The sequence below is a fragment of the Acanthochromis polyacanthus genome, chromosome 23 (genome assembly GCF_021347895.1).
Source record: "Acanthochromis polyacanthus isolate Apoly-LR-REF ecotype Palm Island chromosome 23, KAUST_Apoly_ChrSc, whole genome shotgun sequence".
Classification (NCBI taxonomy): domain Eukaryota; kingdom Metazoa; phylum Chordata; class Actinopteri; family Pomacentridae; genus Acanthochromis; species Acanthochromis polyacanthus.
Window position 1 is genome coordinate 18,034,247 of NC_067135.1, and position 16,579 is coordinate 18,050,825.

General features: G+C 40.4%; 1 protein-coding gene across 1 annotated transcript in view; it reads right to left on the reverse strand.

Moving 5' to 3' along the window:
• eml3 (EMAP like 3) overlaps positions 1 to 16,579 on the reverse strand; it is a 55,403-nt gene that overhangs the window by 12,802 nt on the left and 26,022 nt on the right. Inside the window, 11 exon segments of the mRNA XM_051943987.1 lie at positions 1,774 to 1,912; positions 2,702 to 2,836; positions 6,084 to 6,179; positions 7,945 to 8,055; positions 8,264 to 8,333; positions 9,145 to 9,294; positions 9,605 to 9,677; positions 9,680 to 9,724; positions 10,768 to 10,803; positions 14,306 to 14,334; positions 14,586 to 14,696. Coding sequence (XP_051799947.1) covers positions 1,774 to 1,912; positions 2,702 to 2,836; positions 6,084 to 6,179; positions 7,945 to 8,055; positions 8,264 to 8,333; positions 9,145 to 9,294; positions 9,605 to 9,677; positions 9,680 to 9,724; positions 10,768 to 10,803; positions 14,306 to 14,334; positions 14,586 to 14,696 — 995 coding nt within the window.

A 16,579-nucleotide genomic window follows, 5' to 3' on the forward strand; every position in this document is an offset into this window, starting at 1 on the left:
GAATTGTTGATTAACATAATTATTTAAAAAACAAACTAATGAAACAGGCCTGGACAAAAATGATGGTACCTCTATAAAAGATTGAAAACTATTTGACCAGAGTGACATGATTAACTCAGGTGTGTCATTTAATTGACATCACAGGTGTTTCCAAACTCATAATCAGTCAGTCTGCCTATTTAAAGGGAGACAAGTAGTCACCCTGCTGTTTGGTGAAAAGGTGTGTACCACACTGAACATGGACAACAGAAAGCGAAGGAGAGAATTGTCCCAGGACATCCGAAAAAAAATTATAGACAAACATCTTAAAGGTAAAGGCTATAAGACCATCTCTAAACAGCTTGAAGTTCCTGTGACAACAGTGGCTCATATTATTCAGAAGTTCAAGACCCACGGGACAGTAGCCAACCTCCCTGGACGTGGCCGCAAGAGGAAAATTGATGACAAATTGAAGAGACGGATCGTTGGAATTGTATCCAAAGAGCCCAGAGCAACCTCCAAAGAAATTAAAGGTGAACTCCAAGGCCAAGGTACATCAGTGTCAGATCGCACCATTCGTCGTTGTTTGAGCCAAAGTGGACTTCATGGGAGACGACCAAGGAGGACACCACTGCTGAAAAAAACTCATAAAAAAGCCAGACTGGAATTTGCAAAAATGCATGTTGACAAGCCACAAAGCTTCTGGGAGAATGTCCTTTGGACAGATGAGACCAAACTGGAGCTTTTTGGTAAGGCACATCAACTCTATGTTCATAGACTAAAAACCAAGCATACGAAGAAAAGAACACTGTCCCTACGGTGAAACATGGAGGAGGCTCAGTAATGTTTTGGGGCTGCTTTGCTGCATCTGGCACAGGGTGTCTTGAAAGTGTGCAAGGTACGATGAAATCTGAAGACTATCAAGGCATTCTGGAGAGAAATCTGCTGCCTAGTGTCAGAAAGCTTGGTCTCAGTCGCAGGTCATGGGTCTTCCAACAGGACAACGATCCAAAACACACAGCCAAAAACACCCAAGAATGGCTGAGAGAAAAGCGTTGGACTATTCTAAAGTGGCCTTCTATGAGCCCAGATCTGAATCCCATTGAACATATGTGGAAGGAGCTGAAACATGCCATTTGGAGAAGACACCCATCAAACCTGAGACAACTGGAGCTGTTTGCTCATGAGGAGTGGGCCAAAATACCTGTTGACAGCTGCAGAACGCTCATTGACAAATACAGAAATCGTTTAATTGCAGTGATTGCCTCAAAAGGTTGTGCAACAAAATATTAAGTTATGGGTACCATCATTTTTGTCCAGCCCTGTTTCATTAGTTTGTTTTTTTAAATAATTATGTTAATCAACAATTCAAAAGTAATGGCTGTTTTTGATTATTTAATTTTCAATAGATTTTTATTTATTGTTACTTTTGTGAGTTTCAAGTGATTTCAGTGAGAATTGTGGGTTTTTCCTTCTTTAACTGAGGGGTACCAACAATTTTGTCCACGTGTGTATATGGAGGCAAACATTAGATAAAGTGGATTTGTCAATTTGAAAAACAAACATGAGCTAAAAGATTTAAACAGAGAGAGAAACTATAGACCTTGACACTATAATTTGAACTGCATTGTATTAGTATTTTGCTGAATTATTTCTATGTTCATTACATTATTTTTTCAGGGTTCCAAAATCAGTGCTTCAAAAGAGAGCAATTGATGTCATTGTTTGATAGAAATAGCATCTCCAAACTTCATAGTGACATTGAACTTTTTTTTACTGATCAATGGCACTGACCTTTGGCTCCTTTACCAAGAGTTTTCACATCTGCAGCAGATTTTCCCCAAGTCAGGATGTTTCCTTCAGAGTCTCCGGTCAGAACGTCTCCAGTGAGGCTGAATACAAAGCACTGGATGAACTTGGGCTTCTTGTATTTCTGAAAACAATGACAACTGTTCTTAGAAGAGTCAGGACAGGTTTAAAAATTTTGCTTTGCTACATTAATTTTTTTTTATATTTATTTATTTGATCAGGGACCATGCAATTAACAAAGAAAGCATCTGACGTATTGCAAGTAGAGTATATAGCATTAAGCTAATCTTCAACTGCCGCCCTTGATTGGGCTTTTCAGTGAAAGTGGAAAAAGAGGACCAACAACACCAATAAAATGACACAATCCACAGTCAGTCGGACCTCACAGATGTCATAGGTGGGTACATTCTTATTTTTCTTCCAGCCAATACTTAACTTTGGCTGTACAAGTTTGAAAATCTGCTAACATATTAATTTCATTTGGTAATGTGTTCCAGATGTGACAGCTTTTGACTGAAATGGCTGTCTGTCCAAACACAATTCTGCGGTATGATATTTTGAAACTGTAGTTGGTGAAGCTTCTGGTGACCCTGCTGCCGTCCTGTCTTTGGATGAATCCAGAGAGGGGCTGTGGCGCTGATTTACCGAGGCATTTAAAGATTAACTTGATGAAGCAAAGATCAATGAGCATTTGATGCCCATATCTGCATTTATGCATTCATCTATCTTTTCTGAACATATTATTTGCTCTCAATTTTCAGTTCTCTTTATTGACGCTTCCTACTTCTCCTTTTGGCCTAAAATTGAGGAAGTGTCATTTTGCAGTACTTACCAATGCCAGTCCAATAGGGAAAGCCTAGTGAATTGAAAGATACAGAAACTGTGATTGTGAATAAACTCATGTTCATCTTACTCCAAAGATGCCTTGCTTCTTTGTAAACTGTCCTCCGTTGAGCGTCCAGAAGTAGACATGGGATTTGCCACAGGTAATGATGTTGGTGCTGTCACTGGGGTTGAACTCCACAGCAAACACAGCCTCGTTGGTACTCTAAACAAACAGCAGCACTGATGGGTTTAACACAAATACAGTAGAAAATAATCCGACTGCATCAGTCAAGCCTTTATCACATGAAAAGACCCAATAGCACTGTAATATTTGCAGACAGAAGTCCAGCTGGCTTTATGGAATACAATACAAAGTAATGTAGAGTAGAAATATCAAGAAAAAGGTAAATATACTAACCACTAGAATATAGTTCATGATTTTTGTATTTTTCAGAGACCGAGGATTCCAAAGTATGAGCAGCTCTTTTCACATTATTATTACTCTGCCAAGGAATGGTGGAGTTATGTGATGATCGGCGTACGTTTGTCTGTCTGTCCGTCTGTTAGGAGCATTACTCAAAAACAGATTAACAGATTTAGATGAAATTTTCAGGGAACGTCAGAAATGACACAAGGACCAAATGACTAGATTTTGGCAGTGATGTGGCTTATAGTCTGGATCTATGGATTTGTTAAAGATTTCTGTATCATTGCGAGATAGCGGCACGGCGTCTCTGTAACTATGACAACAAATGAACACTACATCAGCTGCTATACGACTGTAATCCAACGACAAATCAGCCGCTGTGGACTTATTTGTCACAAATGATACAAGGAACAATTAATTAAATTGTGAGAGTGTTTCCAAGTCCGATCAATTCTCGCCATCCGTTATATTCAGGTCATGCGATTCAGTATCTGTACAAAACGTACACATGAATAACACACACCTGTGCTCAGCGAAAGGTTATTTTTTGTGGGTACATCTATATTAAATGTCCACATTGTATCGTGCCACAAATTTTTGCAGGATTTCAGCCATCAGTCATGATACAACAACGGAGTATGGGGCTTTAACGTACAGTCACTGGTCATATAAATATGCTCATCAGAGCAGCCTTGAAAACTTGAAAATGTACTTCATGTATTTATTTAGAGGTGCACTTAACATGAAAGGTAAAAAATAAAGGTTTTGTGGCTGGTCGGAAGTGCCATGACAGCACCTCTCTCTAAGATTTTAACTCAAAAACTATTGTTAGTTATGACCCCAGATACAACACATTTTTAAATTACTAACATATGTTACCATAGAAGAAAAGAAATCTGACAAATATGAGGTGTTTTTTTTTAAATTCTGTGAATTGAGGGGGAATGACCCAAGTATAACCACAGCTCTGTGTCTTGGGATCAACTTGTGCCGTCTTTTTCTGCATTCATTCAGAAAGGCAAACAAACACCTGCACCACAGTAATTCATCCACACCCATTAAGCAATCACAGTTCAGACAATTTAGTGATCATGGTATAGGTGGTACAACAGATGATGTGCTTTCAGCCTGTTTTGCTGTCCTTAAATGGTAAAGAAATAAAAAAAAAGAGAAAAGAAAAAAGCTTTAAGTTAAAAATAATGCAACTCATACTTTAAGAAGGCCAAAGAAACAAATTTTCTTGACAAGTACTCTGTCACCAGGGACCCACAGTGGTAGATCCAGTGTGACTCTGTCTTCAGTATATACGCAAAGTAAAGAAGTATGATTTCTACACAAAAAGCTCAATTCATAGCCGTGCTGTAAAGTGGCATATGGATTATTCCACTGCTGTGGAGACGGGAGGGGTTATAATTATCTCGTTCCTGCTGGATGAACTCGTATGTTTATACAGTGTGGGCCAAAGCTGGTCTGTCCAACTGAGCCGCCGTCCTAAACTCAACCAGGTACTCTGCATGCTATGTTCCACAAAATATATAAGTTCTTGCACAAGAGCATTAAAATGTTGACTTGAAATGATAACAAGTTCAAACACCAAGCCATGCACTCCCTTTGCATTAGAGAACACACACACACACACACACACACACACACACACACACACACACACACACACACACACACACACACACACACACACACACACACACACACACACACACACACACACACACACACACACACACACACACACACACACACACACACACACACACACACACACACACACACACACACCGATGGACAAATGCACTCTATAAAATATTTACACTGTTGCCATGGTAGCCATGTTGAAATTGCTCTCAGTGACGGTGAGGCGTTTTGGGAAGCAGAGACGCTGCCACCACAACTTTTAGAAAGGCTAGTTTGAAAACAGAGGCCCCACAGTAGAATCTCAATGCAACAGTAAACGCACCTGTGATGAGCTGCTAAATTGAGGACAGCTATTCTATGATTTCCAATTAGCCTCACTACATGAACTTAGTTTTAAAATGAACTGTGAACACCAGAACTAATCAAATCTAATCAGACCTGTAGTGGTCAGCCTCCGACACTGACACAACAGACAGCACACTACATGTTCAATTTAGCTCTGTAAAACAAATAGGCAAGTTCTCCAGACTTGGTACAGGAGTTATCAATGAGAAACTAAGTGTGACAGCAAAAGAGAACTGCATACTGCCAATGTCTATGGACAGCAAGAAAAACCTCCTTGACCTTAGAGGCAAAAATCTCAAAATTAAATTTTGCGAAAGAAACATGAAAATAAGCCTGAGGAATATTGGGGGCATAGTCTTTGGTCAGGTGAGACCAAGAGAAACAAGAAAAGCACTCAGAGAGTGCAGCACTCTGCCAAGGCTGCTCAGTCATTGTATTCTGAAAGATGAAATATTTTTTAAAATGTGCGGTCCGCAGTGGTCGATTTGTAGAAGGATCACAATCATGATCGTCAACAGGCAGCTGACGTAGTGTTCACTTGTGGTCATACTTACAGTGACGAAGCACAATGAAATCCTTAACAAATCCGTGGATCCAGACTATAAACTGCATCACTGCCAAAATCTAATCACTTGGTCCTTGTGTCATTTCTGACCTTCCCTGAAAATTTCATCCAAATCCATTAATCCATTTTTGAGTAATGTTGCTAATAGACAGACAAATCAATGCCAATCGTCACATAACTCTTTTCCTTGGCGGAATAACAATAAATCTGAAAACATGGATTTGTATGTTCTGGTTTGATTATTTATTATTTTGAGAAGGAGTGCCAATTCTGATGCACTTTAAGGTAGACTTTAAAGGACCCTAATTGCCTCTATGAGCTGCATGTAGTATTATTCATTCCCTAAAACAGCACCTGTACATTGAATAGATCAAGTGAAAATAAGTAGACATGACTGTTGTACTGGCATTAAAATATCCTTGATTAAGCCCATTACATTCATTTGCATTGAACCTTGACTTTAGTCTGTCTGCTCTTTACCTTGATCTCTGCATGCTTGGTCCCCTTGGTACAGTCCCATACTGACAGCATATGTTCATTAGAGTCATCGATTACACACAGGAATGCACCAGAGTCCTGAAAATATCACAAACAAGACAAAAACAACAGAATAAGGGTGCGTGTTTGCATAGGTTGGTATATGCATAAGAGCTGAAGGTCAGTCAGCGTGGAAAACTGCAAAAACTTTGAATGTATCCCTAAGTGCAGTCGCAAAAACTATCAAGCGTTACGACGAAACTGGCTCACATGAGAACCACCCCAGGAAAGGAAGACCAAGAGTCACCTCTGCAGCTGAGGATAAGTTCATCTGAGTCACCAGGCCTCAGGAATGACAAGCTAACAGCAGCTCAGATTAGAGCCCAGATAAATGAAACACAGAATTCTAGCAGCAGACACATCTCTACATCCATTGTAGAGGAGACTGAACCAATCAGGATTTTATGGTCAAAGAGCTGCTAAGAAACCACTACTAAGGAAAAGCAACAAGCAGAAAAGATTTGTTTGAGCCAAGAAACACAAGGAATGGACATTAAACCAGTGGAAATCTGTGCTTTGGTCTGATGAGTCCAAATCTGAGATCTTTGGTTCCATCTGCCGTGTCTCTGAGCGATGCAGAAAAGGTGAATGGATGGTCTCTACATGCATGGTTCCCACCATGAAGCGTGGAGGAGGAGGTGTGATGGTGTGTGGGTGCTTTGCTGGTGACACTGTTGGGGATTTATTCAAAAGTGAAGGAAATTGTGAACTGGCATTCTACCACAGCATCCTGTAGCGACATGACATCCCATCCGGTTTGTGTTTAGTTGGACCATCATTTATTCTTCAACAGGACAATGATCCCAAACACACCTCCAGGCTATGGAAGGACTATCTGACCAAGAAGGAGAGTGATGGACCTGGCCTCTACAGTCACCTGACCTGAACCCAATCCAGATGGTTTGGAATGAGATGGACCACAGAGTGAAGACAAAAGGACCAACAAGTGCTCGGCATCTCTGGGAACTCCTTCAAGACTGTTGGAAACCATTTCAGGTTCTACCTTATGAAGCTCATGGAGAGAAGGCCAAGAGTGTGCGATGCAGTAATCAAAGCAAAGGGTGACTAAATACAAAAATGTTTTGACTAATTTCACACTTTTTTGTTTACTAAATAATTCCATATGTGTTCATTCAGAAAATTTTTAAGAAGCGACTGCTCTCATAGCAGAACTAAGATGCTCATCTCAGTTTTACAAAGAAAAACTGAAAGCTTTCTGGAAGGATAATCTTAGATCAGATGTTTGGCCACAATCTATTTGATAAAAAGGTCACACTGAATACTACCAAAGGAACCTGACAGTGAAGCATGGCGGCAGGAATGTCAACAATGGCGGATGCTTTTCATTCTCAGGACCTGGATGACTTCACATAATTAAGTAAGCAAAACAATCAAGGGCTCATCAAAACATTCTCGAAGAGACAATGATGCCACCAGCCGTAGAGCTGAAGCTGGGCCAAAAGTGAGTCACAGAAGGAGACAATGATCTGAAGCATTCCAGGAAATCAACAAAGGAATGGTTAAACCTCCCACGCAGATACTACAGATAATTAGTAACTTCAGACACAAATGAAGCTCTGGTAGGCAGTACTGTTGGTATCATTGGGCAAAAGTTTCACTCAGCATCCTGTAATTTAAGTGGTCTGAGAGGACTTCTTCTTCTGGGCTTTGTTTTCAGACTTCAGAAATATGTGCCTCCACCCTAAGTTAGCTGGGATAGACTCCAGCCCCACCACGACCCTAATGAGGACTAAGTGTTGCACAGATGATGGATGGATAGGTAGATACGTTGCAAACAACTCACAGCGAAGGAAAATGCCACTGATCCCACTCCCCTCTGGAAGGCTCCCAGACCGATTTGCTGCAGGGTGACCAGTGTTGTGGAGTCCCAGATATGAACACATGGCTGCAGAGGCTAGCATAGAAAATACATACAGAAACATCACTACTTCTTTCTCCACAATACATTTTAGTAGCTTTGTCTTTTTAAGTAATGGTATGAGAATCAGAATGGACATATGAATGAACAGTTAATATTTAGAGTTTACAGAAATACAGTAAATATGGGTAAAAGAAATCTATAATAGCATTATCTATAATCTCTTTATAACAGCAGTAGTTACCTTGCCGTCTTTATCCACCCCTGCTGTCTGGCCAGATGCCACTCGCACTTTGTCAGGGTGAAGGGTGAGACTGCAGAACAAGCAAGGAGAACTTATTGAAATAAGAAGAAGTGATGGGAAAAATGGTAAAAGACGAGATGAGGCACACAGATTTTAAGTCCAGAGATAATAAATCCTATACCTTCATTTTGTTTGAAGTAATCCTGAAAAACCTGCTCCTAGAAACTACCACAGAGTGAAAGTAGTCATAGTGGGACAGTTTTAAAGTGTCATTTGGAATATCGTATTTAATTCCCTGTTGTGCTAACATAAGATGTAACAAATAAAAACTACCTAATTCAAATTTGGCGGCTATCATCCATTAAAGTAGTCTTCTAGCGTTTCACCTCACTGACCCCAAACCTTTGAACAGCAGTGTAAGTGGAAGAGGTCACAGTCTCCAAACCATCCTTAGTGTTTAAAAGAGAACATGCAGCACAAATTACTTCAACTGTGTAATATGCCATTGAGTGAACACTCAGTCACCACACTGTTGTTGCTCTGCACCTGATCTGGCTCCCTGTGACTTCTTTCTCTTCTCCAAAAGATAATTTAAGGTGAAGGGTCACAACATATAAAAATCCAGAGATTAAAGATTGCAAACATGGACTGTTAGTCAGTTCTGATGTACTGACAAAGCAGACACTGAATTCCTGTCATCTCTCATGGGAGCACCGTGAATGGTTTTCGGAGAAAGCTAACATTAACCAAGCCCCAGTCCCCCACCTCTGAGACCTGTCATTTTTCTAAACTAGACTACGAAAAATGATCTTCTCGGGTTCATTTTTTCCTATGTATGGCTTGTATAGATGGATATATATGATTCATTTTCTTCTACTGACCAGCGGACGCAGTCTGTGTGTTTGCGGTAGTGCCGTTGCGTGCGGTTGTTGATGTGATAAAGCACAATGACACAGGCGATGAAGTACACTGCCTCGCCTGTTGGAAGGAAGTACAGATTGGCCCGACAGTCCCGTCCCCGATAACCATAGCTAGCATGATGGGGTCAAGGTGAAATCATTACCTCGTACAATTAGGGAACAAGTCACACAACAAACAAAACTGTACCATTAAAGCTAGTTCATGGTTTTGCTGGTAAGAGGTGAGCGAATCATTGGATATTTAGTTTAGTAAACTGGCCCTTTTTATGGCAACCATATCTTTACAACTACAAATAAATCTGTTGTTGACTCTGCTCTCCCAGACACTAGACTAATAGAGCAATATTTTCTAATATGCGCTGTGGGACTAGAATCTAGGAAACAACCGAACATGAGCTTGAACAGCGCTGTGGAAGGATACACCCAATCCAGGTCCAGTCTCTCCGACGGCGGCTCCATCTTCAGGTCTTCATAGTTCTGGATATTAGAGGGACGTACATGGTGATGGGTCGGCCACGGATGAACATTTTGATGGACTGTCCTGGAATACATAAACAACAGAATTAGACAAAGACAAGCCTTAGTTGATTTTCTCTTGATGCATCATGTTGGACCTTTTCAGTCACGGCATACATTACATTTCTGCTTCATCAGTCAGCCTCACAGTTTATTCCAGACGTAGGGGAGAGTGGGGTAAAATGAGCCACTTTTTACTTGAGGTGTCGTAACAGTGGAGGCATGACAGGATTATCTTAAAATCAAACATGTACACTACCGTTTAAGGGTTTGGGGCCACTTAGAAATGTCCCCATTTTAGAAAGAAAAACAGTTTTTTTCAGTGTGATAACATTAAATGAATCATAAATTCAGTGTAGACATCCTTAACATGGTAAATGACTATTCTAGCTGGGATTTTTAATGGAATATCTACATAGGGGTAGAGACTAAGACACTAACGCATGTGTGAAATAGTTTCAGATGTCTCAATAATTGTTCTGACACAACACTCATGAAACCACAAACATGAAAAATTTACTTTGAACAGCAATAAACTGTTCCGTTAGCTAAAACAAGGGGTGGTTCAGCTAGCCTACAGGCTCATCTTACCCTGCTCTCCTCTACCCACCACAGTGAAAGAGGACATGGCACACAGGTGATGTGAGAAACTAGATTGGACAGTGAATCAAGTGATGTGAAATACGTGGTGATGCTCCAATAAAGAAGAAAAAAAAATCTAAATCTGCTCCGTTCACTGATTAGCTAGTCTCTTGGTGGCAGCAGAACAACTTGAAAACACAACATTTGACACGACGCATATCACCTTTTCAAGCTGTTGCTAATAAATTAACAAATCTAGTAAACACGGTGCAACATTGTCATCCCATTTCAAGTCTTTTATATCCACCAGATGAATGTAGTTCTCCTATTCCAAGCCCAGCACTCACTTTTAGTACGGTTACACTGGTCACTTGCCGACTGACTATAAATGTTATATTGCTGGAAAAATACAGCCTGTTCTGTTGACCTTCAGTGCATAAAAACTGCAAAAAAAAAAACAACAAAGCAACATAATAGCAGGTCTACCTTGACTATAGGTTCCTCTTCTGGAGCCAGGAGATCCTGTGTGTGAATGAAAGAATGAGGTTAGCAGGGCAAATAAACGCGTAGACCCTCTGAGCTTTAAATCTCAGCTGACTCCGGCCATAGCTAACCTAACCTGGACTTTAGGAATCCCCAAGGATCTATTCTGGATTTATGTGCATTAGATCTATGAGCTTTAAACTTCAAGCAGGGCTCTAGTTTCCCTTCCCATTTCTTTTTGGATGTCTGTCATCTTGGCAACTGTTGTATTTTTTTTATGTAACTGGAGGGTAAGGGCTGCACAGACCGAAATATAAATGTTCTGAGGGGCTTTACCTATCATTATCTTAGCAAATAGCGGCGAAAGGCCAAAGAGTTTCACAGAGAGTCACTGCAATGGGGCCTTCCTCATTCTACCATTACAAGAAATCACAGGACAGTAAAGAAACAAACAGGAAGATAAAGGCATTCCTATTTAAGTAGCTGTAGGATCTGACGAAGTACAAAGTACAAGCTCTTAATAAGAACACTGATCATAAAAACTGACAAATATAACTCATTCTGATGACATAGAGTGAAATCAGTATCACTTTTAAATGTTGCATGTTGGGATATGCCCTGTTCAACAGTTTCAGTAACAACATCAACAGTTCCCAGCATTTAATTGGACATTAGAAACAATAGCTGGCAAAGCAGAGAGTAATCACAGATCTTGAATGCATTTTTGTTTAATGAGACCAACTTAAGTTCAGAGAAGAGAGCTTACAGCGCTGGACTGCATTGTCAATGGTTCAAAAATGGATGAAAACTGTCTGGAGAAGTTTGTGTGAAAAATGATTCATCCTCAAGCCTGTCAGTATCTCACCTGGCAATGACTGAGGTCAGCTTCTCCACAGAGGTGGGCACATTTCAATGAACCGTTTGAGAGGATCCATCATGCTGTTAAACTTGTGCTTCACACATTTATAAGTCCTGATTCCCATTAAACAGAAAAATTCATTCTCTAGAAAATGCCAATACAGCGGCCACTATCACGTAACTTCAGTTTCAGCCAGACTAAAAGGGCATAAAGCCATATGTTGTCTAAAATTATCAAAAACTGTCTGAGAAAAGAATAAGTAAGAAGATCTGATAAGATTGTCAGTGTCAGCGTTTGGAGATGGTATCAAATATGCTGTGCTACAAATACAATTGGGTTGATAATTAAATATTCTTGGCGATTTCTCTTTAGTTAATATTTCCTATTTCTTTTCACTGTTAAAAATCTAAAAAGCCAGACTCAAGCCAAGCACTGCAATTACTCAAATGAATGAAAGTTATGAAGAGACTGAGATTAAATCAGAGGAAGACTTGGAAAAATGTGTTTCTGGCGTCCGACACTGCAGTGCTGATCATCCATCATTCCATCAAGCAACTTAAGAGTGGTGCAGCAGCTCGGGTAACCACGGTGAATGTGGCTCTAACAGGCCCTTTAATTCCACAGAACACATGAAAAACAGCGTTTACGAGTTTAAAAACAGGAGTGGAGAGATGTCCTGTTGAGTGATATTCCTGGTTCACTGGCTCTGACTAGAATTCTTTCTTTGCTCATCTTCCACAACTGACATGACAGAGAGTCCTGCAACACTCATTTTGCAGCAATGAGGCCTAAAAATGGGGCAAACCATAACCAGACTAAAGGCCAACACTCATAAAAGCTATGCTAACCACAAGCGTGGTCGGTTGGGAAATCCACTCATTTTTTCACAAATGTGTGCACCAGTGAGAAGCTGCTTGGGCACAAGTTTAGAAGTTTAGTTCAGCACTGGAGCCGGGCCACACCAACACATGGGAAAAGTCCCCGATTTGAACGACATGTGATAATGATCATTGGCAGTTTTTTAAAAGCTATTTTGTATTCTGCAAACTGCATTCACTCATGAAAAGCATTCCTCCTTGTGCTGCTTTTGAATTGCACTTCTAAAAGGTCATTTGTGGGCAGCATTCAGACAAAAAACTGCCAAGATGAATTGGTGCATCAGTAACATGAAACAGTGTCACGGTGATTCCAAGAGGGGATTATGCCAACACAAGAGGATTAATACAGACATGGCAACCCTAACCCTGACAGGGAACAGTGAGAGACCTTATTGCTTTGCTCTTTGCTTACATGTCTCTGATCGCATCTAGCTGTCTAATCATCTGTGTTCAGCTGTGCTTTGGTTTCATCCACATCATCTGCAGAAGATGAAGTCAGTTTAGCTTGAACTCTGCAGCATCTAACTGCTCCATCTAAGTACCAACAAAGTGCAAAAAAAAAGTAGAGAGTACACCAAGGTTGCTCAATCGTATGAAATCTTTAATAAAAAATTACCTTGTGCTTAGTACAGCTGTGTGTTATGCATGTGTATGTTATGCACAGATGTCGAATTGCGCGACCTAAATATGTAGCGGGTGGTGGGAATTTATGACACTCGGAAACACCCCCACAATTTAATAAATTGTTCATTGTATCATTTCTGACAGATAAGTCCTGGTAAGTACACAGTGGTCGATTTGTAGTAGGATCGCAGCCATGTGATCGTCAGCAAGCAGCTGATGTAGTGTTCACTGGTTGTCATAGTTACAGTGACGCCATGCTGCTACCTCGCTATGACAAAGAAATCTAACAGATCCGCGGATGTACACTATAAGCCACATTACTGCCAAAATTTCATCATTTGGTCCTTGTGTCATTTCTGACCTTCCCTGAAAATGTCATCCAAATCTGTTAGTCCGTTTTTGAGTACTGTTGCTAACAGACGACAAACAGACAGACAAAAGTACGCCGATCATCACATAATCCGCCTTGTTTCCAAGAGGAGTAATTAAAGCATAACTGAGATGGCAAAGGGCCTGTAAACATGTCACTTGTACATGAGTTAATGCACAATCTTGTGCTAAGTCCATATGCATGCACATAAAACAGAATACAGCAAAGAAATCCTATTTAAGTTACAGGACAAATGGAACATGAACGACACTGAAGTGCACGGTGTGTATACTGTAAGCAGTACTGACAGGTAAGTAAGTATAATTTAAAATAAAGTCAAAAAAGTTCGCTCATCTGGTTCAACAGAAATGTGTAGGTTTAGTTTGATCAGTAATCAAACTGTCACCTTTTCCCCACCCACTTACAACCAGTGAACAGAGCATAGAGGAAGAAAAAAAGAAATGCTCATGTAAAATAACCAACAGTGGTTTAAATTTCCCAGAAAATTAAGTTTTCGTGTGGGATCCCGTTATTCTTACAAAGAATTAGTTAGGTTTTACTGTAAAAGGGTTAAATACCAAGAAAATAAAAGGTCCTGAAGGAAAGTTTTGAGAGTTGCAGAGTATCTTGTTTTCCTCCAACAGGTCTATCCTGTATTAAATACTTAATGCCAGGATTCTGTCACAGATATTTTGCGTTAGATCAAGCAACTATAGAGTTGCACGTTTTTGGCCATGACTTGGTAACTGACGACACATTGGCTCCTGACCAATAAGAGACAGACAAAACAGAAAACTTTAATGACCTCACCTGCACTGGCGACCAGCTCCTTCGCCCGGCTGTAGACACAGAAAACAGCCATGTGAGACAGAGCCGAGAAACAATTAATATCTTTTGTCAATCACTCCTGGACTTGAAAATCACATTGTGCTTCTATGATGGTGTTCATGGGAATGGAATTTTATTATTATTCACAAGAGCCACTGGCGTTCCAGCAAGTGTCTCTTTGACGAGATACGTTAAGCTGCAGCAGCCATAGGAAAAAGTGATCCGTGTGATGATAGCTGTGATGGATGGCGGCGTGACTCACTTCTCCAGGCTGGGGGAGCGGGTGAGGAGGTTGGCCGAAGACGCTGCCTTCTTGTCCAGACGTTTCCTCTGCCTCTCCGGGTTCCCCAGTTTCTCGCTGTTTCTACGAACCCTGGAGTAGCACATGAAGTCGAGTCAGCTTCCACATTTAAGCACTCCACACAGATCCCACTCACATGTATGCATTCATCCCACTGTTTATCCATGCAAAGTATTCACGTGTTACCAGTGTAAGTACATGCATATGACCAAAAAAAAAACATGCAGGGTTTGTTTTAATCTTGTAATGTTTTAATTCACTTCCTTCTAATTGGATAAATCCATTTTAATAACACTTGGAACCTATTTTATTTAGCTTTAGCCATTAATACTTAAAAGAAATCACAGAAATAAATGCACTTTTGCAAAGCCCTACCTACTGTCAGTCCTTCCATTTAAAGTCCTGTATGTGTGGTGCTTACAGTGATAACAGTGGTGTATTTAGAATTTATGATCATTTGTGAAGCACGGGGATAATCACTTTAGAAAGACCTAAGAGCAAATTTTTCTTCCTGTGTGGCAACCATTGATTTTTTATTTGAATTTACAGCTTTGATAAACATTACCTTCCTGGACATGGTGTTCCCCTGCCCAAATAAAGAGTAAGAAAAGAGCAAGACAGGGCAGAACAAATGCTCAGTTCTCCATACAGTCAGTGAAAGGTGTTACAAGTTAAAGTCTCTTTTATGAGCTGGATATCTTGTTTGCTGTGAAATGAAGAGATATTACAATCCTGGCATTGCTGTACAAGAAGCAAACACAGTATAAAAACACTTCAAAGTTGAGGTTACATCTGTTTATTATTTCCAGTATTTTTAAACCGTATATATTAATGCGAGAGAAGGTTTTGAGGACGAAAGACGGAGGATAAACTAAATGCTTTGCAAACCCAAGTCGGACCCTCTTGGCCATCGAAATTAGCTTCAGCTGCCTAAGCTTATTCCTAAACTAGTTAGTCTGGCATACTAACATCTGCAGCTACTTTAGAGCAACAAACACACTGTTAAATCCATCCAAGCGAGCCAAAACAGCAGAGGGTTGGTGTTAACATCTATCCATCCATTACCTATACACCCCTTAATCCTCATTAGGGTCGCGGCTGACTTGGGGTGCAGGCAGTTGCCAATCTATCATAGGGCTACACATACAGACACATCCATACCTACGGTCAATTTAGAGTAGGTTAATGTCACCAGTTAACCTCAGCATGTTTTTGGACTGTGGAAGGAAGCCAGAGTACCCGGAGAAAACCCACGCATACTCACGGAGAACATGCAAACTCCATGCAGAAAGGGTTAGCTTCAAGGCTAAGTGCTAACCTCCAAGCCTCTGTGCAGCACCTGATGTGAACATGTTCATAACAAGTAAGTGTGGAGAGTAACTTGTTCACTTTTTAATTTTCAGTTTCTTTTCTAAACAATTGTGGCTAGCATGATGGTTTGTTTGACCAGAACACGTTTCCTTTTAGCAATTCCTTGTTGTTTGTAGATCTCAGTGTGACTAACAGAAATGTTGCACACAACCTACAAAAATTGCACCGAAGTACTAATAAAGGTTCTAATGTTTGGCATTCATTCCTAATCTTGATGTGGCAACTTGCAGAGGAGAAGATTGGTGCATGTAGCCTCCCTTTTAAAAGTTTTGTTGATAGTAAAGGTCAAAAACTGGATCGAGATGAACAAACACGTGCAGATAAAATCCATCTGTCTATTGTCTTTCAGGGTTTCTTGTTACACACCCTGTTCCTGAGCACATGCCACTGTAGCAGAACCATCAGCAGAGGAAGTGTTGCGGGACTAAATTAAAAAGAAGTACGTCACTGGGCTCGGATCTAGGAAGTGAAACTCAGCTGGCAACCCATCTTCCTAAAACACTGCACTAATTAAACTTTCGGTGCAGGTTTGAGTAGGAAGAAAACTATCAGCTTATTCTGTCATCACACCAATGTCCATTTCT